At 40.4% G+C, this 26,124-nt stretch overlaps 1 protein-coding gene across 7 annotated transcripts in view; it reads left to right on the forward strand.

Annotated features, from left to right (window-relative positions):
* Positions 1-26,124, forward strand: part of ttc28 (tetratricopeptide repeat domain 28) — an 886,755-nt gene that overhangs the window by 486,972 nt on the left and 373,659 nt on the right. For all 7 annotated transcript variants that reach the window (XM_059988046.1, XM_059988048.1, XM_059988047.1 and 4 more), the window contains 2 exons: positions 16,951-17,098; positions 22,470-22,742. In XM_059988046.1, the coding sequence (XP_059844029.1) occupies positions 16,951-17,098; positions 22,470-22,742 (421 nt within the window). The remainder of the gene's footprint in view (positions 1-16,950; positions 17,099-22,469; positions 22,743-26,124) is intronic.

Below are 26,124 nucleotides of genomic sequence, written 5' to 3' on the forward strand. Positions count from 1 at the left end.
AAAGAATCTCAACATGAAATTCAACACAGTGGCATAGTAACCCCACCACCAACTAGTGTTTTGGCGGTGAATTGCAGAGCGACACAGACACACCAACACACAGGTGTAAATGCTCTCAAAGGCGTAGGCCACTTACGTAGGCTACGGCGTAGAGCCTACTCAGAAGTATAAATCAGCCTTAAGGTGTAAAGCACAGTACCAACACACAGCACAAAGCACAGATAGCATGTATAAGATAGCATGTATAAGCTATCAATAAAATGCAGGCGTGCAATAAGAGTCCAGACCCTGAGTCCATGTATGCTACAGAAATTTGCAGTCAATAACAATACATGTGGTAGCTTGTTAATACATGCAACTCATACATAATTCATAATTCATAATGAATTATGTAAATAAACAAGGATGCTTGATCAACCAATAAATATACAAGATTGCTCAAATTTTACTTAATAAATACTCAACGTGTTGGAGTTGGGGTTGGTGGCATAGGGGTCACAGTGACGAGGGGAACACAGCATAGAAGCATCCTAACCTTGCCATCTGTAACATGTTGATGAAAGGATTTTAATACTTCAATTTACTGATCTCTCTTGGGTTGTTTGTAATTCATTTAGCTTCACTTGAAATAGATTCAATTGTTTATTAATTTTATTGCCAAAGTAGAAGAGAATTAATTCTGCTGTTCTTTTGTTGCAAGATGACTTGAGAGACATCATACCACATAGAAAAAGATAAATTAGTATGCTTCACATGCATAACACTGTGGCAAAGCACAACTCCAATGTCATATTTAAGTTTGCTGACAACACCACTGTCGTAGGTTGAATCAAAGGTGGTGACAAATCAGCATATAGGAGGGAGATTGAAAATCTGGCAAAGCAGTGCCACGACGACCTCTCACTCAATGTCAGCAAGACCAAAGAGCTGATTATCAACTTCAGGAGGAGGAAGCTGGAGATCCACAAGCCGGTCCTCATTGGGGAATCAGAGGTGGAGAGGGTCAGCAACTTTAAGTTCCTTGGTGTTATCATTTTAGAGGACCTGTCCAAGGCCCAGCACGTAAGTGCAATTGCTAAAAAAGCATGGCAACGCCTCTACTTCTTTCGGAGGTCATGAAGGTTCAGCGTGACAACTATATCTTTGAAAAGTTTCTATAGATATGTAGTGAAGATTATATTGACTGGCTGCATCACAGCCCGCTATGGAACCACCAGTGCCCTTGGTTTAGGGCCTCCCTTGCCATTGAGCACATCTTCACGAAGCGTTGTCACAAGAAAACAACATCCATCATCAGGGTTCTCCACCATCCACTCAGGACATGCTCTCTTCTCGCTGCTGCCATCAGGAAGAAGTTACAAGAGCCTCAGGACTCACACCACCAAGTTCAGGAACAGTTATTAACCCTCAACCATCAAGCTCTTTAACCAATGAGGATAATTTCACTCAACTTCATTTGCTCCAGCACTGAACTGTATCTACAACCTTATGAACTCACTTTCAAGAACTCTTCATCTCATATTCTTGATATTTATTGCTTAGTTATTTTTTCTTGAATTTGCACAGCTTGTTGTCTTTTGCACACTGGTTGTCCACCCTGTTGGGTGCGGTCTTTCATTGATTCTATTGTGATTATTGGATCTATTGAGTATGCCCAGAAGAAAACGAATATGGTGACATATATATATATACTTCGAAAATAAATTTACTGAGAACTTAAATGTTTCCCCTGCCCCTGACATACCAACAAGACATGGCATTGTCTTGGTTATGGGCAGCGGCTTGAGAATAGAAATAGTGTGGTGTAGAGACCGATGATGGCAGTGTGCAGAACTGCAGAGAGAGCAATGGAATGAAGGCAGAAGATCTTGCTGATGTAGAATCAGAATTAGATTTAATATCACCTGCATATTTTGTGGAATTTGCTATCTTTGTGGCAGCAGTACAATGCAATACATGATATTAGAGAGAAAAAAAACTGTGTATCACAGCAAGTATATATATGTATACCACATAATTAAATAAATAGATCAAAAACATAAATAAAAAAGTAGAGTTTCCCAAACTTTTTTATGCCATGGACCAATGCCATTAAGCAAGGGGTCCATGGACCCCAGGTTGGGGACCTCTGATGTAACTGATATGTGGTTTGCCTGTGATTTTGGATATTATATCCATAAAAAAAACCTCTTGTTTTTTTTAATTGACACATTATCATTATTACAAAGGAAGCAAATCAAACCTTCCTGATTACATTTCTGGACCAGAAGCGGATATAAAAATCACAGAACCTCTTTCTGAAAGGGTCATGGTCATAAATCTACATTTAAAAATGTTAAAATATGCTTGTCAATCACAAATCTCTGTGTGAGTTCTGCTCAATGTGAACCACTCTTACTCTGGGAAGGACATTTGCTTTGTCCGTAATTCTACATCACCTTCACCTGCACTGCAGTGAAATAAAAATAATCTTGGATGCCAAAGTCATTTAAATTAATTGTGAGACAATTAAGTGACATTGCTGCTTTCACCGACGGCGGGAACCTTTGCTCACGTGATTTTTGCACGCTGCACTGGAGACCACGGAATTCTCTCGAGGTGACAGGAGGACACAATAATGTCTTATTTTGCTACAATTTTTTTTACCATTTCAGCAGTCCTTAAAGGTTGCTCTCAGTAAGAGCACCTGTTCCCTCTAGACACCAGACTGTGCCTGAGAATTCCCGGCTTTATTTGCTTCCCTTTTATCCTGTTTTCCTGTGGGGCACCAGCTGAACTCTGTTTAACATTCCTCCTCCTCTGCCTTCCCACAAGGAATCTTGCTGTGTTCAGGGAACAGCTGCTGTATCAGGCAGCTCCTGTTACTCATTCTCACCTTTTAATCAATTTTGCTCTAAGGGAGTTGGTTTGACCGGATAATTACAATTGACTTTAAACATTTTGGGTTCTTGTTTTTTTTTCAATTGGGTGACTCTTCTATCACTAATGTGAAATGATTTATGTGTATGTTTTTTGTTAATGAATTATTTGAAAATGATCCAATGTGTCAAGATATTTTTTTCTATATACTATTCATAGAACATAGAATGCGACTGGACAGTACAGGCCCTGCAGCCCTCGTTGCACCAACATACCCCAAGATCAATCTAACTCTTCCTATAGAGCACTCTATTCTCCTATCACCCATAAGCCTACCTAAGAGTCTTTAAAATGCTCTTCATGTGTCTGCCATTAATTCCGTAACGTAGAACAGTATTGCACAGGAAAAGGCCTTCAGCTTATCAAATCTGTGCCAACCATGATTCAAGCATAAGTATTCCCATCCACCTTCATGTGCTCTGTATCCCTCTAGAGGCTGTCCCTGGGTAACAAACAGGTTCTGTTTTCACTTCTGACAGTATGATAGCAAATTCTTCCTTATCCTTTTACCCTTTACGCCGCTGGCGTTTCGAGCAGTCATGAAGATCCTCCATCCTTGGCATCATTCGCTGCTTCCTTCATCAGGTCAGCAGCTTCCATGATAGAAAATATAGAAAACTTACTGAATGTGGCCACCATACCGCATAGTGTTGTAGAAAGTGTCATTGTAAACACGAAAGACTGATAAGAACGAACAAATACCTGAAGTGGAGGTGGGGGGGAATTAGTTCTGCCATTTGTAGGAATAAATGGATGCACAGTACTGTGCAAAAAAAAACATCTTAGGCACACATATATATATAGTTAGGCACATATAGTTTTTGCACTGTACTGTATTTTAAAATTTTTAACTTTTGCACTGTACTGTATTTATCAACATGGAGCGGAGAGCGAGTTTGTAAATCTAGGTGGGAACAAGAATGTTGGGAATGGTGAAGGTGGAGCTCCGTGGGAGGGGTGTGGGACAGGTGGCAGAGAAGGAATGACAGGAGCAGGGTGGGACACAGGTGCAGACACACCCGGCCCTGAGACACTGGGCAAGGTAATTTGATTCCAATTGGCTTATTGGTCATGTCTCTCTGGTGCTTCCCGCTCCCTCCTCCCTCCCCTCTCCTTTCTCCAACCATGATTCCCTCTCCCTGTCCCCTTCCCACTCTCAGTCAACAATAGAGCCCCATATCAGAATCAGGTTTATATGTGATTTTTTTCTTGCAGCAGTACAGTACAAAACATGAAATTACTACAGTACTCTGCCAAAGTTTTAGGCACCCTAGCTATATATTCAGTATGTGCCTAAGACTTTTGTACAGTCCTGTATGTACATCAAACTTTTGAATTTAATGGTATTATGGGGGCTTTTACATGTGCAGCTGTGTCCTTAAGTCGGGCACGCTTAATGCAGAGAAGCCTGTATTCCCTGTCTGTCCATGTGTCTGCCTAAATGCCTCTTTGTGGCTTTCCTCTGGGTGCTTCGGTTTCTTCCCACTTCACAAAGACGTTCTGGTTGGCAGGTTAATTGGTCTTTGTAGATTGTCGTGATTAGGCTAGGGTTAAACTGGGGGAGCGCTGGGCAGTGTGGCTTGAAGGCCAGATGGGCCAATTCCGTGCTGTATCTCAATCAATAAATAAGCATTGCTGGTGTATTTTCTTCCTCTCTCCTCACAGTCCCAGACATGGTGAGTTCTAGCCATCCAACCATTACTTTCTTCTCCTTGAAGGTTCCTTGAGTTTGCTGGAAGTCATTTGTTTTAAGTGCCTACACAGCCAACGGGTTTGCTGAATTCAATCCTGTTGCCCAATGCAACGTAGACATTTCTGTGTATGAGGTAAACGTACCACAGATACATTGTACACATCCTGAAATGAAATGGCATAATTCAATCTGGATCCAGGCTGTAGTTTAATGTTTTGAAATTAGATAAAGCCTCACAAACGGATTGGCTGTAGAAGATAGAAGTGCTGTTTTAGTTGGGAATTCTCCTGTAACCCTCTTTGTTCATCACTCTGCAATTTTAAAAGCCTTCTGAATCTAATCTTTGCAGCATGTCAGTCTCCCTGCTCTCAGCTGTTTTCTCTCAGCTGTTTGATGTTGATTCATTGAACGTCATATTTTGTTTGAGGCAGCATAAGTTAAACCTTATGCTACCATAAGTTAGTGATATTAATGACGAAGACCTTAAGGAAGCAAGACTATGGCATGGATGATGAGTACTAAATCAGAATTATAAGCTTCTTGTAATATTTACATTTAATTGATTTCTTAATTTAATTCTGACACTTGTAACTGTGACACATTAAGTCATATTTTTATCTTGTCTACGCTAATATTTTGTAAATCACAAGGTTATTTGGATTATTAAAATGGTTTTAGTAACAGTTGTACCAGTCAAATAAATCCCATCATAACTTGCTTGTGCAGACTTGTAATTTGTATTGTTAACCCGTCACCATTAATAAAAATCAATGCTCAAGGCAAAAAAAATTAAAAGCTTTTATTGACCAGAGCGCACCATCTGTATGAAAAGCACATATAATTCATTCATGACTTAATCACTAGTAAATGATTGGCCTTTTACACATGGGAAATGGCTCTCATAATTAGATCTTTTGATTGTATTCTGACATCCTGTATTTAATGAAATGGCTGCAAAAAGCTTTTAGACTGAATTGGTTTGTTGAGTGACCTGGTTATGGTAATGCAGAGAGTGAAATTTTGCAATGTTGCATTTAACCACGGGTTGAGTAGTTCACAGACATGCATTCAAATCATTCCCTTCCATGGCTTCCTAATCCCTTTTACCTTTCCCACCTGTAATGACTTAGGATTTTCCCTGAAGATCCAAATTTCTATTTGAAGTAAAACTGGCAGAAGTATAACAAAATAATAGAAATATAACAAAAATTGTCGTTGTGAGGAGTAGTAACACTTACTATTGAGAGCACTGTATCTGATATACTGCTAGATGAATATTATATCTTTATTTGACTCAAGGATCTGCACGGTGAAGTCCTGTTGTAGGGTCTCGGCCCAAAACATCAACTGTTTATTAATTCCCATAGACCCTGCCTGACCTGCTGGAGTTCCTCCAGCATTTTGGGCGTGTTGCTCTGGATTTCTAGCATCTGCAGAAATCTGCAGATTTTAAGGTAAATCTGCATCTTTCTGACAAGCAACAGATCACTTGAAGGCTTGAATACACATAAACCTAAGGCATAAGGTCTGCAACATGTTGAAAGAAGTGGATTACTATTTTTTTCATGATATCCTCTTTTTAGCACCAGCAGTCCAGTAAGTTGTGTTCTCTCACTGTTGATATTGCCAGAATCCCATGATGCTTGTGTCAGAAAAGAGATCTGATATGTATTATTTTGGGATGATTTCCATATCTTGCCACTGTCACTCTCTTTATAGTATGAGGCAGACCTCACAAACTTCAGTTGAGATGAATTACCAACCATTAGGTCTTTATTTTTTTTCTTGTGACTGTGGTAGAAGGAAATTATCAAACTCCTTCTCTGTTCAAGTATTATAGGCCGTTTCAAATACAGTAACGATCATTTTTGTCTTATTGGATCACTGGAATAAAGATTCAGTTTCATCTGAAAGAAAGCAAATTCCTGCAACAGAGAACTCCCTTTGTACAACACTGCTGCATCCGCGCGAAAAGTGTGTTCATTAGGGATTTCAAAATAAAACCTTCTGACTTGGAGGTAACAATGCAAATATCTGAACTGACCTGCTACTTAAGGCTCAGAATTCCCATATTCCCAATGACTGGATGAAAACACCTTTCCATATCAGCCCTCTGTCTCAAGTGTGAAATCTTTTTAAATTAAAAAGTGTTTAGTTATTTTAACACATCATTCACACCTACCTATTTTTTTCTGCACACCAAGAATGGCAAATGGAGTGCCTCTAATTTTTGTATAAGAACCACATTTTTGAAACATTTTTTCCAGACATTTGTGGTGATTAATAATTAATCAGCCACTTTCTGATCAATAGTACAGTAAGCCTCATCAATAATTCAGCAAGTCTCCTCCAGTGCGTAAATTCATTATGGCATATAGTATTAAGATGAACAGATGAGGGCTTCAAGGTCTGATACAAATCCTAAAATGGTACTCAAAGGAAAACTCAACCAAGTGTTTTCATAATCAGCATTCAGTTATCATCATCAGAAATTAGCATGTGTGGTTATTGGGTTCAGCTCAATGTTTTGGTTGCCCATTTGATACACTGCCTGAAGTCTTCCCCATCAGAAAAAAAACGTGTCTGTGATTTATTGAGATACAGTGCAGAATGGTCCTTCCAGCCCTTTGAGTCACGCCACCCTGCAATCCCTTGATTTAACCCTGGTTAATTAATCTACATCTTTGCACTGTGGGAGGAAACTGGAGCACCTGGAGGAAACCCACATGGTCACGGGGAGAACGTTCGAACTCTTTGCAAAGAGCAGCAGTAATTGAATCCCGGTTGTTTGTACTGTAAAGCGCCATGCTAACCACTATGTTTCCATGCTTCCTATAATACTGTACAATGCTGGTGTCCATGCACTGCAAAGAGGCAAAGTTCAGGACAAAATGTAAGAGAAGCCTTCTAAAATTGAGATTGATATACTATGTGGAGTGTTTTTGTATATTTTACCCACATATCAGAAACACACCTAAAATGATTTAATCATTTCTTAGTGGAGCTTAAAAAAATGTCGGATTTTCATTGTTTTGTGAATTATGTGCAAGTTCAGTCTCAAATTTCAGATGAAAACAATCAAAATTCAGTTTATTTTCACTGACCCGTCATGAAATTTGTTGTTTAGCGGCAGCAGTACAGGGCAAGACATAAAAATTGTGAGTTACGGGAAGAAATATATGTAAAAATAAATGATGCTAAAAAGGAGCAAGTTAATGAGGTCGTGTTCATGGGCCATTGAGAAATCTGAAACCAGTTGCATGTCCAACTCAAGTTATGAATGCACAACTAGAAGCAAACATTTGGGGGATTGGCAGTGTGGATTTTCCAGCTGCTGTGGGTCTGCTGGCATTTTCTGCAGTGTAGGAACTCAGTGTGTTGCAATATCAGTGCATCTTGCAGAGAAGTGTGAATAGTTGAGTTGAACACCCTGGTTTAACACCACGTTGCTGTTGGTTGACGTCTGTTTTCATTAAACTATGTTGCCAGGCAGCCATGTTTACAACTAATGAACCATTCAATGTTAAAAGTACATTTATTATCGAAGTATGCATACGTTATTAAAGCTTGAGTTACGTCTCCCAACAGGCAGCCATGAAACAAAGAAACCCAAAACAACCCATAAAAAAAGACCATCAAACACCCAATGTGCAGAGAAAGAGAAAAAAAACAAATCATGCAAACAATAACTAAACAATAGTTCAGCATAGAGCTCTGTAAATGCCGCAGAGCAGCAATCCTTGCCTCAGGCCTCAGCACTCTAACCTTTTCAATCTGGCCTGGTGCCTGAATCTATATCCAAAATATCGGGTTCAATTGTTTGGGTTATGAATGGTTCTTGGAGATGGAGCCTTGTTGAATCCTGAGAAGGACCTGTATTGTCCATAAGTCATTAAAGATTGTTTTATTTAATTCCATAAAAGGAATTAATTATTATTCATCATTGCTTTATTTAATCATGCAGAATTGTGTGAATCTAATTAACAATAAATAATTCCTTCTGCCACGAAGTCCTGTGAGGTTCAATGCAAATAGATACTGGCCCTTCATTTTAATAAATGGTTTGCAATAAACTTTATAATACAATAGGTTATAAGTTATATAGTCAATATATATAGTTATATAGGTCCATAGTCAAGTCACCAATAAAGAAGGAACTTGGTATTCATGCACATGAATTTTCACTGTCACATTTTGTTTTGTTTATATCAGTCTGGTTTACTTATAGGGACTCTGAAAGCTCTAATGAGAAACGTTGTTAAGTATTAATTACAGCCACATTCCATTTAATTAGAAATTGTTCCAAAAAAATGTAATTAATGCGCTTCGATGTTGGTTTGCTGCGTTCAAGTACTTTAGATAGAGATAAGTGGATTTTCATATTTAAAGATCATATAAATTTGCTAGGGCTGGCACATGGCATGATGAAAGAAAAAAAATGACAGTTTTGTGGAGGATCTAAAAATAGAGCAGATAAGCTTGTCTCAGCAGTGAGAGTAGCTGAGTCTTCAGTATATTTAATGAGTCTCCAGGCACCGTGCTGTCAAGTAATTTAGTGTTTATAGTAAGCAGGTTTCAGCATTTTAGTGCCTTCTGAAGTTTATTATCTGTAGTGTTCTGTGAGAGAAAGAGCTATTTGTCTTTGTCTCTGTGTTTCTTTTTCTGTCTTTGTCCCTACATCAAATGTGCCTTTTATATGTCCTCGAATGTAACTATGTAGACAAAATAAATCAGGGTAAAAGGGCACAGATCCTGGTGGATATCACGCATTTGGGAAAATTGCTGGGTAGTTTAATCATTGGTGTCATTGTATTATGAGGGTTAAAATATCATTTGCATCTCATGCCCCACTCCAAAGAAGTATACTGGATTGATGCCGAGACAGTGGGCTGTGATATTTGTTCAGTTGCATGGGGAACTTTTGCAACATGCAATAACTCAGAGTAAATTTGGCGCATGTATTACTGGAGCTTGAGTACAGATTCCATCCACATCGAAAATTTAAAAATGATATTTGAGGTGGGGGGGGGGGGAATTGGAGCTGCCCTAACATATATTTATTTATGGAGATTATGAGCAGGCCCTTCCGGCCCTTCGACTTGCTCCACGCAGCAACCTCCAATTTAATCCTAGTCTAATTACAGGACAATTTACAATGACCTTCCAACTGGACTGTGGGAGGAAGTCGGAGCATATGGAGGAAGCCCATGCAATCAAGAGGAGAACGTACAAACTCTTTATAGGCAGCGGCGGAATTGAACCCAGATCACTGGTTCTGTAAATTGTTGTGCTGACACTATGCTACCGTGCCAAAATTGAATTCAGCTCTTTGGAAGTGTATTGATAGTGCAGATTCTTCTGTGTTAAACTGGGAAATAAACCCTAGTATTGATCAATGACACCAATCATTGAACTTTGATTGCATATTGAAGAATTATGGTTAGTACACGAGACTTTGGTTATAAACATGAGGAAGACTGCAGCTGCTGGAAATTCAAAGGAACACACACACAAAATGATGGTGAACCTCAGCAGGTCAGGCAGCATCTACGGAAATGAAAAAATAATTGATGTTTCCATCCTAGGTCCTTCTTCAGGACTGAGGAGGAAGGGGGAAGATGCCTGAATAAAAAGGGGGGGGGAGGGGAAGGAGGATGGCTAGAAGGTGATGGCTGAAGCCAGGTGGGTAGGAAAGGTAAAGGGCTGGAGAGGAAAGAATCTGATAGGAGAGGAGAGTGGACCATAGGAGAAAGGGAAGGAGGAAGGGATCCAGAAGGAGGTGATAGGCAGGTGAGAAGAGGTAAGAGGCCAGAGCAGAAAATAGAAGAAGAGGGGAGGGGGAGGGAGACTTTGATTGCTTACTGGCATTCACATTAACTGAAGATTAGAAGATTCCAAACTCTCTCTTTGTGGAATCTGATCTTGTTTGAACCAAGTTATGCAAGTTTGGATGGGCCTGATGTGTTTCTCACTCATTCTTTGAGGTAAATCAGTGACAACTTCAAAAATTTCTGACTTACTGATGGATATGGCAGCAGTAGTAACGCCAACTCTGACAGGTCACATTAACTCGGGTAACAAAGTGAAACGTTCAGACTAATTAATGCATCAGAATTTTCAGGTCAATTTATCTCGCACTAATTATATTATTTCTTTAAAGGATTGACAATAGATATGCCGCATTTTGTAGTATAATGAGCAATTGCAAAGTTTAGGGCACATCCTTTTCTTTAACCTTGAACATGTCTATGTTTCAGGAGTACTGACTCGAGCGTTGACTGGTAATTAATGTCAGAATTTATACAGAAATAATGTCAGAGTAAATGTTCATATGAGGGGGATTTTTCTTTCTGTTTCAATACTAATTATGATAAAAATTACAGTCTCTCTTGAAGGGTACCAATGAGGAATAGTAGTTGAGGAGAGCAAGAATTGGCCTTTAGGAAGTTATTCTCAAATTATGTGAGTACTACAACAACATTGACCAGATGGAGCTTCTGAGTGACCTGTCATCCCCAAGGTCCCACCACAGGCCCAGCAACACTTGTTCCATTGTTTCATTGATCAGTAACTAACAATTGATTCCATATTTCAGGAAGATCATCAAAACCTAAAATAGGTGGTCTACCGTCAGCTTACTGTGAGGTTTTCAAAGGATGTGATGGTATACTCCCGACAGTCTGCATAATTTTATGTACTCAGAATCAGGATCAGGTTTAATATCACCGGCATCTTTTGTGATATTTGTAAACTTAGCAGCAGCAGTGCAATTCAATATATAGGGAGTAAAACTGAATTGTGGTATGTATATTTATGTATATCAAATAGTTAAATAAGTAGTGCAAAACAGAAATAAACAAAGTGGTGAGGAAGTGTTCACGGGTTCAATGTCCATTCAGAAATCAGATGGCAGAGGGAAAGAAGCTGTTTTTGAATCACTGAGTGTGTGTCTTCAGGCTTCTGTACCTCCTTCTTGATGGTACCAATGAGAACAGGGCATGTCCCGGGTGATGTGGGTTCTTAATGAAAGATGTTGCCTTTTTGAGGCACCGTTCCTTGAAGATGTCTTGGATACTATAGAGGCTAGTGCCCATGAGGAAAGTTTGACTAATTTTACAGCTCTTTAAAGCTTACTTTGATCCTATGCAGTAGGTACCCTCCCCCATACCAGATGGTAATGGAGCCTGTCAGAATGCTCTTCATGGTACATTGTAGAAATTTTCAAGTGTTTTAGGTGACATCCCAAATCTCCTCAAACTCAGAATGAAATATAGCCGCCATCTTGCCTTCTTTATAGCTGCATCGAAAGATTGGGACCAGGTTAAGTCCTCTGAGGTATTAACACCCAGGAACTTGAAGCTGCTTACTGGGTAATTGCGGTGTAGTGGCCAATTCTAACCAAGCCAAACTGCCACTGCTGGCAACCCCCCAACAGAATTTGTTATACTTGCATAATGCACCCTCAGCCCCATTGATGATTGTTCCAAAAGTCAAAGATATGTATTTGATTCCTTATTAACAATTAGCAAACATACAATCATGAAGTGAGGAAACTTAAGCATACCCAAGTTAAGCGTAATTAAGTGGTCAACAAAAGATATGACATCTTTCAGTCCCCAGCTGCAAGGACAAAGCCTGAAGATGTAACTTATTCCCATCGCTTTACCATGCCCCCACTTAAGTGACTAGTTACCACAGTAAATGCGCAACACAGAATACAATGCAGATGGAAAACAGATGCGTGGCTCCTATATGCAGTTTGATTAATCATTTTGGGGGATTAAAGGTTAGGCAGAGAAACTGTAGTTTATTGAAAAATAGTAAATTTTCTCAAGAGCATTCAAAATCTGATTGAAACATGGTTTAACATCTGTCAAATGAGCAAAAATGCATCTATATTCTTTATAATATTGGGGCTCTTGATAATGTAAATATTGTAATGTGTAAGTCATATGTGCTGCACTTTGAGACTATTGCAATAAAGCTGTAGAAAGACTTGTTAAATAAGATTATGTTGTGCGTTAATCATTGAGGTCCTTGGCATGACAACATGAATGTTTCTTGAAGGAAGGATATCTCTGCTTGCGTTGATTGCTGCATATTCCTAATTTGGTTCTAGCTTAATGCTATCTCATTTGTATGTCATCCTGCTCAACTGCACACCAAAGCCCTTCTCTCTTATCACAATATACCTTTTGATGTTTTTCCCTTCTGTTGTCTCTTTACTGTCATATTAGAATTGGTCATTGCCAAAACCCCCATACTCTTTCATCTACTCCAAGGCACATACGGTGCTTCCAGGGCCACAGAAATTCTCAGTTACACCCTAAGTTGACTTTGCTCTTTTCTAATTTGGACATCCTAAAATCTTGTAAAATCTTTACTCTCTCCTCTAATTAATCTTATCTAATAACTTAAGTCTTTGCTCTCTCAAACACACCAATTGCATAATGGAGCAAATCTGGCACCAAGCTCGTTCAGCCTTTCATCAGTAAGTTTTGTTTGTACTGTGCCAAGGTCAGCAGGCCTTATTGGCTCTGCCAAGGCAACCTGGGTCTTTTCCCTGTCTTCAGCAGACTCGTTAAATCTCTATCTCCTATCTCCACCCTTGCTGCCATTGTTAGCTCCATATTTATAGCCTAGCCTCACCAGCACCCTCTGCCTCTGAACATCACCAGATGAGGCAGAATTAAAATTGACTCTTTTGTTTTCTCATTTTTCAATCAAACCTTTCTCCTAAAATTCATCCTTGAAAACAGGGAAGCAGTGATTTACGGTCATGGATTATTAGCTTACTAATGCAGAGATGGGTAATTGTTCAAATGTTTGAAATCACACAGGATATTAAGGATATTTTCCCATTAGCAAGTGGTTTAAAAAATCATAACTGCAATCAAAATTGAATTAATAATTAAGTATCTTTAAGTTGTTGGATTGAAGGTTTGAATTGATTGCAGTACTAAGCTTTGTGCTGTAGTCATTCATTCAACTTTCTTCTTAAGCTGCTCTCCTATATTCAAATATCTATTATTACTTAGTTATTAAGGAAATTTAAAAACCTTTCAATGTAAGACAAAAACATTTCTTTCCTTTAGTTATGGAATAATAAGGGACAGTTTTCTATCCCAGGAGATTCAACACAATTACAATTTTTCTTTTGAAGAATACAATGTACAAGATGCAGGGCAGAAAACCACCTCATCCACCTTACACACTCTTCTTCCCCATCTCCAATTTGTCCTCTCTTTCTTCCCTGTCTCCACTTCACCTTCTCTTTGCCTTCCCTCCCCATCATTTTGCCTGCTCTCCCCCCACCCCACCTTTTCCTTTCTTTCTTCCTCTCCCCACTGCCAGTGTTTCTCAGTTTTCTTTTACCCCATATCTCGTTGTCTGTGTCACAGCTCCCCTTCCATAATCAACACTCTCCATTCTTCACCCCTCACCTCAACCCAACCCTCTTCAGCTCTTCTTCCCTTATTTAAGATATATAGTATTTTAACAAAAAGCCAGGCAAACATTTGGGGTGTGGGAGTCATGGGAAACAAAGATAAACACTCAGAACTGAGATTCAACACAGCTGATCCTTTGGGGTAACATCCTAAATTCCCCCAAGTTGTTGTAAAAATTAGGTCATTTGGCCCATCGAAATCTGATCTGCCATTCCTTCATGGCTGATTTATTTTCTGTCACAGTCCCATTCTCCTTCCTTATCCCTGTAACTTTTGACACTCTTACTAATCAAGAGCTTATCAACCTCTTGCCTAAATGTACCTAATGACTTGGCTTCCACTGCCATCTATGCCAATAAGTTCTAGAGATTCAACACCCTCTGACAAAAGAGATTACTCCTCAGCTCTGTTTTAAAGGTACCTCCTTGTATTCTGAGGCTGTACCGTCTGGTCCTAGATTCTCCAAATTTAGGAAACATCCATGGTCTAGGTCTTTAAATATTTGATATGTTTCAATGAGATCCACCCCCCCCCCCTCCCCATTCATCTAAACTCCAGTGAGTACAGGTCTAGAGTCATCAAATGCGTCTAAATTTTAACCCTTTCATTCCTTGGATAATTTTCATGAACCTCTTCTGGGCCCTCTCCAACGCCAGCACATCCTTTCTTAGATAAGGGGCTCAGAACAGATCACAATACTCCATGTGCAGTTCGACCAATGCCTGAAAAAGCTCCAGCATTACATCCTTTCTTGTATTTTCTAGTGTTCTCAAAATGAATGCTAATGTTGCATTTGTCTTCCTTACCGCCCACTCAACCTGCAAGGTAACTTTTAGGGAATCCTGCAGGAGGACTCCCAAATCCCTATGCACCCCTGATTTCTGAATTTGCTCTCCTTGTAGAAAATAGTTTACACTCTTATTCCTTCAATCAAAGTGCATGACTGTACACTTTATGACTCTGCATTCTCCCTGCCACTTTGTTGCTCCTTCTTTTCATCTGTCAAGTTCTTCTGCATAATCCCTGTTTGTCTGCATTGCCTGCCCCTCCACTGATCTTTGTATTATCTGTGAATTTGGCTACAAAGCCATCAATTCCGTCATTCAAATCATTAACATACAAAGTGAAATGAAGTGGTCCTAATACTAACCCTGTGGAACATCACTTGTCACCAGCAGTCAACCAGAAAAAGTCCTCGCTTAACCACATTGGGAGTGTGAAAGAGCCTTTAATGCAGAAATGCCTTGAATTTTTCTACTCGCACAAATCCATATCTTGCAATTTTCACCCTTGGGGAAATACGGTGTGTAATGGTATTGTATTGGCCTAAATTTGATACAAAAAATCTTAATTATAGACAGCGAGAAGGAGAATATACAGGACAAGTTGAACGAATCACAACACTGTGTGGCACAAATTGGGATATATGTGCATTTTTGGCCTTTGAAGAGAGTGGAATGAAGCTTGTGAGCTTTGATTCTTGGTATTATGGCATCAAGTTGAAAGAAAGGACATGATATTGAATGTGATTTCATGAAAAATGTAAAAAGCACTGTGAAAAAGTGGAAATCTGTACATGTAGACCAAAGTGTGGACTTTGGGGCAGCAAATTTGAGGGAGAACATTCAAGGGTCCATTAAAGCAAAATGTGGAAATTATAATCAGTTGATTGGTTTTCAAGAAACTATCTAGAAATGTTTTATTTTTCTTACCTATCTCCTATTTGGTTTATAATTAATGAATGGTGGAAAAAAAAGAGAAATCATGCCCATTAAGTAAGAAACAGATATTTTGAATTAGATTTCCACAGTGTCATGTGAACATAGCTGAAGTAAAAAGCTATAGATCAGGAGTTCCCAACCTGGGGTCCACGGATCTCTTGCTTAATGCTATAAAAAAGATTGGGAACCCCTGTTTTAGAAAATGTCCAGTGATGATGGAGCTGGGTAGAACTCTTGAGGATATTATGCGAGATTTTGAGCAGTATTTAAGAAAAGGTTTCTGTATGGAGGTTAAGAATTTGAATCGAGTCAGTGATGGAATGGAATTGTGGAAGTGGCTTCATGGCCACATTACCTCTGCTAATTCAATTCATTATTTTTCGAGTCTTCACTAACTCAAAATGTTTGGATGTTTTTATGTTTTTTAAACCCTCGGTGTTTTAGTTTTCACAGTAAAAAAACATTTGTAGATTAAATGTTTAAAATATACTGCTTAAGACATTACGGGCATAAGTTCAGGTATTTGTTTGTGTTTATGATGGTGGCTGAGCCCTTTCAGGGTCTAGCATGGGGGTTCCCAACCTGGGGCCCACGGTCCTCTCGGTTAATGGTAGGGATCCGTGGCATAAAATGAAGGTTGGGAACCCCTGGTCTAGTGGGTGATTGTTGCCCTTCGCTGACTAATTCCAAAAGGTTGGCATTACCTTTGTGCCATCACAGCACAGGAATAGTGAATGGTGTGGGCCAAAACGTTTTAAACGAACAAATCAGTAACTCAGACAAAATGGCAGGTGATATAAAAAAATACAGTTGTGGGAAGAAAAGTGGGAAGTGAACCAGAAATCATTACCCTAGGTGGAATACTCTTGAGCCTAAAGACAAACATCTGGAAGTAATTAACTGATGAATGATGTGCTAATCTCACAGGGATAGGTTTCTATGTAGAAGGAGGAGAATGACAGGTATTTAAAATATTACGGAGTCAAGGAGATGGAGAAAGCAGGAAAATTGTTTGGAGGCCAGGAATGAATTAGCCATGTCTTTGAACGGTGGAGCAGGCACAGGGGCCCATTTGGCCTCCTCCTTCTCCCGTGTCTTAAGTTAAGAGACTCAGATGCTAATTATGGGTAGAAGCTGTCAATTACAATGCCGCTGTTTCTCTTCACAGGCATACTTCCGACAGGGTGTTGCTCTCCAGTATCTCGGCCGCCATGCAGATGCGCTGGCTGCATTTGCGTCAGGGCTGGCTCAAGACCCAAAAAGCTTGCAGCTGCTGGTCGGGATGGTGGAAGCCGCCATGAAGTCCCCATTACGAGGTAAGGACAATATACAGGTCACATGTTACTCATCACATAACAGTCATCCTACAGCTGTGTCCTCAAGGTAGGCCAAATTCTTCAAACCTCTTTGTATAGACTCTTGAATCGTACTTAATTTTTATTTTCTTCAGTTCTTCTTCCTGTTCATTTATCGTCATTTTTGATTTTGCAGTTCAAGGTAAATTTTTATTATCATAGAGTACATAGATGTCACTATATCCAACCCTGAGATTCATGTTCTTCTGGGCATACTCAATAAATTGAAACAGAATAATAATCACAACAGAATGAGTGAAAGACTGCCCAACTCGGGTGTTCAACCAGAGAGCAGAAGACAACAAACTGTGCAAATACAGAAATAAGAAATAATAATAATAAAGAAATAAACAATAATTATTGAGAATGTAAGATAAAGAGTTCTTGAAAGTGAGTCTGTTGGTTGTTGGAACATTTCAAAGATGGGGTGAGAGAAATTATCCCCTCTGGTTCAAGAGGCTGATAGTTGAGGGGTAGTAACCGTTCCTGAACCTGAGTCCCTTGAAATAAAGCATAGAAAGTAATCCACCTAGATGCATCAGTGCCTAGTATGGCAACTGCTGTACACAAGATGGTGAGAAATTGGAGAAGTTTATGAACACAGCCTAGTCCATCACATAAAATAATGGCCTTCCCTCCATTAACTCTGTCTACATTTCCTGCTGTCTTGAGAAAGCAACCTCTTTCTAAAGCCCTCCCACCCCAGTTATTCTCTTTTCTCCCCACTTCCATTGGGCAGAAGTTGAATACACGTACCACCGGGCTCAAGGACAGATTCTGTCCCACTGTTATAAGATTCCTGATTGGATCTCTTCTGTAACTGTAACACTATATTTGGCATTCTGTATTATTTTGATGTATGTACTGTATGTGTGTAAGGAATGATCTTTCTGGTGGTATGCAAACAAAGCTTTTCATTGTGTCTCAGAGCATGTGACAGTCATAAACCAATCACTTGTTTGTTAACCTCAGTGAGGACTAAACTATAATTATATGGAGTATATTGCAACAAATATATCAAAAGAAGCACATCGTCAGTAATAAACCGTGAAATTGTTGATCAAAGTTTCAAAGAACATTTAATGTTGGAGTCTGTATATAGTATGCAACCTGAAATTCATCCTCTTCACGGGCATCCATAAAACAAAGAAATCCTGTAGGACAATAGAAGCAATGAAGCCCCAAAGTTACGCTCCCCTTCCCTTTACACAAGCAGCAGTAAAAGCATTGACTCCCCCCTCACCCCACCCACACCAGCAGAAACACTGACCCCCCCCCACCATGCGAGCAGCAGCAGAAGCACCAAAGAGTCCATTCATCCAGAGTCCATCAAACTACAGTTCACAAACCAGCACTTTGGTATCTCAGACAATCTATCTATCTATCTCTATCCATCCATCCACCCATCCATCCACCTATATCACTATCTCTATCTCTCTCTCCCCTTTCTCTCTCTTCTAACCCCCTCACCCACACACATACAGCAATGGAGAGAGAGGGGTCACTCACGCACATCGAGAACAGAGACGAGCAACTCGCTGTTCCGAAGCTACAATCTTCCAAGTCACTTCTCCAAGCCCCCGGCCTTGTCCTGAGGACTGACAGGCTCTCTCTCTCTCTCTCTCTCTCCATTGGGAGGGAGGGGGAGAGGGAGGAAAACAAAAGAAGAAAAGAAAGGGAAAAAACCGGGGCATTCCTCCAATAGCAGCTGGCGGTTAGCAGATACACTGTCTGCTGTCTCACTGTTCTGGTCTCCATGTTTCAGTCTCCCACTACGCTTCAGTCAGTTGGGAAGGGATTTCATCGTGACTCACGGTTATGTACTCCCATGGAAGGTACACATACACACACACTTTGTGCGATAATGCATGTGTACTCAACCTGTGAACATCTTGGAAAATCATGTATAATCTTCTTGCTTGAATGCCCACCTGTACCAGGGAAGCATTGGTTCACCAAAGTGGATATATATCAATTATTTATGCTTGTCTTTGAATTATTATTTTCAAGAAAATAAGCATTTCGTTTTCATGGATAACCTGACTGTTAAACTGGAACTGCTGTTGTGCAAGGCAGCATTTGTGCAGTTTTGTGTTGTAGATTTGAAAGGTGAATCTCAAAACTTTCCTGCTCAGTGAAGGTTTCCCATCATCAGACCTTGTTCTCCTTTGCCAGAGTTTTGCACTTCTCTAAGAACTCCCTGTAGCGCAATGATGGCTCCTGATCTTCTTTGCTATCAATCATCTTGTGTTTCCTTCTTTCAACAAATGAAAGGAGCTTATGGATTTATTTTACAGAGGAAGGATTTTCTTTGCTCACAAAGTCAGATTCTTCCAGACTGCACTTTTGTTCCAAGTTCTTATGCTGTATCATTCTCTTCTATTTCCTCTGTTGGGTCAATCCAAATACTACTTCATGTTTACTTAAACTTCTCTTCTTAGTCTCTGTGCTAACCTGAATGATTTCTTCGCCACATTTGTTTTGTCCCTTTCCTATACCTTGATCCCTCTGCCATTGCCTCCAAAGTCCTCTAAGATAGATAGATATTGATTTCATAGGAAATTACTGTATCACAGTAGCATTACGAGTGGACAGATATACAAATATCAGAAGAGAAGAAAGAAAGAATAAAAAAAGTTACCTTAAAAGTGAGATGTACATGATTTACAAGTCAAAGATTACCAAGTTCAAAGATTTCCAAGTTCACACTGATAAGATGGTAGTATTATACAGTAATGGGTGCACATTCACACCATCCAGATAAGGAGTGATGCTGGTATTGCACAGTGTGGTAAACAGAGGCTAACAACAGTCTAACAGGAGGGGGTCATCACTTCAACACCTATAGGTTCACTCATTATAGAGCCTAATGGCCAAGGGTAAGAATGACCTCATATAGCGCTCTTTGGAAAAGTATAGTTGTCTTAGTCTGTTACTAAAAGTGCTCCTCTGTTCAGCAAAGGTGGTGTGCAAAGGTTGAGAAACATTGTCCAGAATTGTCAGGATTTTCCGTAGGGTCCTTTGTTCTGCCTCAGCCTCCAATGTGTACAGTTTGACCCTCATAACAGAGCCAGACTTTCTAATCAGTTTATTGATGCTGATGCCATTGCCCCAGCACACTACCGCATAGGTTGTACTGGTGACAGCAGACTGATAGAGCACGTGAAGGAAAGGCCTGCACACTCCAGAGGTCTTCTCAGGAAGTAGGGGTGACTCTAGCCCTCGTTGCACAAAGCCTCTGTGTTGGTGCTGCGCTCAAGTCTATTCTCTGGGTGCACCCCCAGGTACTTGTAGGTACTCACCACTAATATTAACAGGGAGCAGTGCAGGCTTGGTCTTCCTAAAATCCATCACCATCTTCCTTGTCTTACTGATATTGAGCTGCAGATGACTCAGCTTGCACCATTTGACAACCAGGGCCCTGTATTCGTTCTCCTGTCCTCCCTTTGTACACCCACATATTGCTGAGTCATCAGAGAATTTCTGCAGATGACATGACATACAGAGATATATCTACTTTTCCCTTGTGGTCCATGCTGCATCTGATTCCAAGACAAGCTTTTGTTAAGAAAAGTCTGAATTTCAAAGTAAATTTATTATCAAAGTACATTTATATCACCATATACAATCCTCAGATTTATTTTCTTGTGGGCATACTCAAAAAATCTATAGAATAATAACCATAACAGGATCAATGAAAGACTGCCCAACATGGGCGTTCAACCAGATTGCAGAAGACAACAGCTTGGCAGCTTGGAAGTGTGGAGGATCAGCGAGATCTTAGGGTCCAGGTCCACAGGACACTCAAAGCTGCTGCGCAGGTTGACAGTGTTGTTAAGAAGGCGTGTGGTTTGTTGGCCCTCATCAACCAAGCGATTGAGTTCAAGAGCCATGAGGTAATGTTACAGCTATATAAGACCTTAGTTAGACCCTGCTTGGAGTTCTTGTTCAGTTCTTGTCACCTCATTACAGGAAAGATGTAGATGCTACAGGGAGAATGCAGAGGAGATTTACAAGGATGTTGCCTGGATTGGAGAGCATGCCTTATGAGAATAGGTTGAGTGAACTTGGCCTTTTCACCTTGGAGCAACGGAGAATGAGAGCTGACCTGATAGAGGTGTACAAGATGATGTGAGGCATTGATCGTGTGGATAGCCAGAGGCTTTTTCCCAGGGCTGAAGTGGCTAACATGAGGGGGCATAGTTTTAAGGTGCTTGGAAGTAGGTATTGGGGGATGATAGAGCTAGGTTTTTCACACAGATTGGTAGGTTCATGGCTGCCAGTGAAGGTGGTAGAGGAAGATCTAATAGGGTCTTTAAAGAGCCTCTTAAATAGGTATATGGAGCTTAGAAAAATAGAGGGCTATGTGGTAGGGAAATTCGAGGCAGCTTCTAGAGATGGTGACATGGTCAACACAACATTGTGGGCTGAAGGGTCTGTAATGTACTGTAGACTTTCTATGTTCGATGTTCTATATAACAAGCTGCAAATACAAAAGGAAAGAAATAATAATAATAAATAAATAACCAATTAATATCAAGAACATGAGGTGAAGAGTCCTTGAAAATGCTTCCATAGGTTTTGGGAACATTTCAGTGATGGTGCAATTGAAATTATCCCATTTGGTTTAAGAGCCTGATGGTTGAGGGTAATAAGTGTTCCAGAACCTGGTGCTGTGAATCCTGAGGATCTCGTACCATCTTCCTGATGGCTGCAGTGAGAAGAGAGCATGTTCTGTTTGGTAGGAGGTCCCTGATGATGGATATTGTTTTCCTGTGGCTTTACCTGTGGTGGACTGAACCGTATCCAGTACTTTTCATAGACTTTTGGTGTTCCCATACCAGGTTGTTATGCAGCCAGCCAAAATACTCTCCACTACATAACTTTAGAAGCATATCAAAGTTTTAGATATCATGCCAAATCTCTGCAAACTCTTCTAAGGAAATAGAGGTCCTGCTGTGTTGGGTCCAGGACAGGTCCTCTGAAATAATAACACCAAGGAATTTAAAGCCGTTGACCCTCTCCACCTATGATTCTCTGATGGGGACTGGCTTACAGACCTCTGGTTTCCTTCTACTGAAGTCAATAATCAGTTCCTTGGTTTTGCTGACATTGAGGAAAAGGTTGCTGTTATGGCACCACTCAGCTGGATTTTCAATTTCCCTCCTGTATGACAATTCATCACCACCTTTGAACATTTTAAAGCAATCCACGCATCTAATCTGTAACAAATTACTGCAGCTAAATATCATACTGATGCAGTTTATTGACCATTGGCTCTTCCATTCTTTAAATAAAATTCATTTTTTGTCATGTGTGATTTGTTTTGTAGAATCGCTGGAACCAACCTATCAGAAGTTACAGAAAATGAAGCTGGACAAAAGCCCATTTGTGGTCGTATCTGTCATTGGCCAGGAGCTTCTGACAGCAGGACACCACAGTGCCTCTGTAGTAGTTCTGGAGGCTGCCTTGAAAATTGGAACATGCAGCTTGAAACTTCGTGGGTCGGTGTTCTCTGCCCTAAGCAGTGCATACTGGGCTTTAGGGAATACAGAGAAGAGTATTGGCTACATGCAGCAGGACTTCGATGTAGCCAAGACTCTAGGTAATGTTCACAAATATCTTAAATTATTAAGAGTTTTTGAATTAAATTGCATTCAGTAGTTTTGCATGCATTTTGATCTTCACAGCATGCTTTGTTTGTCATTAGCATAAAACGCTCTTTGATTGGAGTTCAAGTTGTAAAGGAAACTGTTCTTTTGTCTACAGTTATGGAACTATCGCCAATCTGTCATTACAAATTGCGAATAGCATCTATATACTACTAAAATTCTCATGCTCTGTTTGTGACCTCCAATTAGCACAAGTGTTGCATTACAGTGGCACTTTTTTTTTTGACTAAATCGACCTAAAATGCACTAACTTACAAAATGCATGCAAAGTTCAGGGTTATACATACGTATAAAATTGCTCACTCGTCAATCAACAGGCCCCGCTTTCCACAACCCAAGCCGATTTCAGCTTTAATGGAAACTGCGACACCACACCACGACGCATGCGCACGGCCAGCGTCAGCAGCGCCTCACGATGCTCACAGATCCAATTCCACCTTTCATGGAAACCGTTTTTCTTCTGTAATTTCCAAAGCACATCACATCAGACTGCACTACCTTTCTCTCAAAGGGTGCCCCAATGGGTCACCCGGTTGTCAATTACAGCTATTGTTCACTTTCATCGGTTGAATTATTTTTAAGATTCCTTGTGTTACTTATTGGTGACGGAGTGGAGCTTATCTACCAAAGGAGGTGTAAAGTGCTCCTTTCCTCTGCGAGCCTGCATTGGTAATGTGTAGCTCCTGCTTAGCCCCTGAATCAGGGTCACATGAAGCCATGGAGCAGGTGGTGGATGGTCGTATGAGCAGCTGGTGCACATCACAAGTCCTGGTTATGCAACCACTGATGCCAGGCAGACTATCTCTGAAGAGTATTGATAATGGCTGGGGTCACCCGTCTTGTAAAGACACTGCCCAGGAGAAGGCAATGGCAAACCACTTCTGTAGAAGAATTTGCCATGAACAGATATGGTGGTACAGAGGGAAGACCATGGTCTTCCTCATATGACATAGCACTTAATGATGATGATATGTTAGGTAGGAGGCAGATGAATATTGGCACATCTGTAAGCAACTGTAGTGCCCCAGGGAGAGGGTGAGCAGCCAGAGGTCATAGCACACTTTGGCACCAATTTCAGAGGTAAAAAGGGGGAAGATATCCTGTACAGTGAGAATAGGGAGTCAGGAATGAAGCTGAGTTGCAGGACCTCAAAGGCAGTAATCTCTGGATTACTACTGGTGCTACGTAATAGTCAGGGCAGGAATAAAAAGGTAGAGCAGATGAATGCGTGGCTGAGGAAATGGTGCAGGGGGAAGGGCTTCAAGTTCTTATAACATTGGAACAACTTCTGGGGAGGGGTGACCTGTCCAAGACGTACTGGTTCTACCTTAATTGGAAGGGAACCAATATCCTGGCCAGGAAGTTTGCTAGCATGGCAGGGGGATCTAGAGAACCAGGTCAGAAAGCGGAGGGATTGAGAGAAGGTTAGATGTCATAACCTGTAAGAACAGGTAGGAGGAAGGTAATAGACACAATGGGACACTAGGGTTGAAGTGTGTGTATTTTAAATATAGGAATATTATGTATGAGTAGGTGAAGTGATAATGTTGTGGCCATAACAGACTTGACTGAGGCTACATCCACATTAGACCGGATGATTTTGAAAACGCTGGTTTCAAAACGATAAGCGTCCACACTATGCATTTTTAAAAATATCTCCGTCCACATTGAAATGGGGATTTTGGCAAATCTCCTCCTAATGCAGATGCACAGGACACATCCACCAAGTGATATGTTTGGTGTTAAATCTCGCCATGAAAGACGGTGCGTGTTTGTTCAGTTACAGACTAGAAAAACTTAAACGACAGGCAGCTGTTGGCTGTTGCGCAGGAGGACTTAAAAATAAAATAAAAACAAATACTGAAGCATATGGAGGCAACTGACAGGGAGTTCACGGGAAGTATGACCTGACTGATGACGAACTTTAAAAAACTGACTGCTTCTGTTGCATTAATAAAGCTCCTTGTTAAATGTGTAAAACACGTCTGCATCAGTATTATCTTGTATTTCCATTCAATGTTACATTAGGCTGTTACACATCTATTGTCAGAGAAGTACTTGCATAAATAGGTAAACCACCTTCATACGAGCAAGGACAGAAAACAGGGCAAAGTGAGTATACTTATTTATTTAGTAAGTTATGGGTCAAAGTATTTGGCGAGTACACTTCTAACTCTTCTGAAGTCAGTCTCGTTGCCATCTGTTCTGAAATTCTTAGGTTGCGTTCAAGAAAACAATGAAATGGCGCACTGCCATCTGACAGTGTTTTCGGATTTCTCCAGTTTCCCCGTCCACACTGATCCAGCCAATCCAGTGTTTTCAAAAATACACACCCTGGAAAGCGTTTCTGAAAAGCTCCAGTTTCGGGGGACGAAAGCACCGTTTTAGTGTGGACGGAGGGTAAAAACGAAGAGGAAAAGGTTCGGTTACAGATTTATCCGGTGTAGTGTGAACATAGCCCGAGAGAGGGAGTCAGGAATGATTGCTTTGGTCTTGTTTTTTTAGGTAAGATAGAGAAGAAGGTAAAAGGGTGGAAGATGGAGCTGCACCACCAATCAGGAACAATAACATTGCTTTACTCAGAGGGACATGGTGAAGAGCTTATGCACAGAGTCTACATGGGTAAAACTAAAAAATACGAAAGGTGCAATTACTCTGATGGGATTGTACTATAGACCACCCTATAACCAATGGAGCATTGAGGAACAGATATGAGGGCAGTTTAGGAAAAGATGTGAAAAAATGAGGGTTGTAGTCATGGGTGACTTCAACTTCCTTAATCTAGACTGGGACTTACTTCATGCAAGAGGTTTACTTACTTAATGCCTGTTATACTGCTGGTGTTTAGTGCAGCAATGAAGGTCTTCCTTGTCTGGCAGTATTCAGCACTTTCTTTATTGTGCCAGTAGCTCAGTTTTCAGTACTGTCATTCATGCAAGTTCCGGATGGAGAAACAGAAATACCATCACACTTACACTGTAGAAGGATTCTTCGTTGCTGTTTCCTTAACAATTTTGTTTTACCAGTCAGGGTAGTTAGCTCTGAGCTAAACCCCCTATCCTGGACGACTGGTGGACCACTCTTAGTCTGGCCTCTACCCTCTGACCTGCTTGGCATGGGTGATCTTACCAAGAGCTAAAGCATAAATCCCTGACTCCAGGCAACATAGCTCTCTGGATCATTGAGGCACACAAGTCTCCAAACCACGATAAGGATGTGATCCTCTTGGAGGACAAGCGGTTTAGGTGGGGAAGAATTATTAGGTATATCCATGTGGGTTTCTTAAATCAATATGTAGATAGTATGACAAGAGGA

This window comes from Hypanus sabinus, chromosome 13 (assembly GCF_030144855.1).
Source record: "Hypanus sabinus isolate sHypSab1 chromosome 13, sHypSab1.hap1, whole genome shotgun sequence".
Classification (NCBI taxonomy): domain Eukaryota; kingdom Metazoa; phylum Chordata; class Chondrichthyes; order Myliobatiformes; family Dasyatidae; genus Hypanus; species Hypanus sabinus.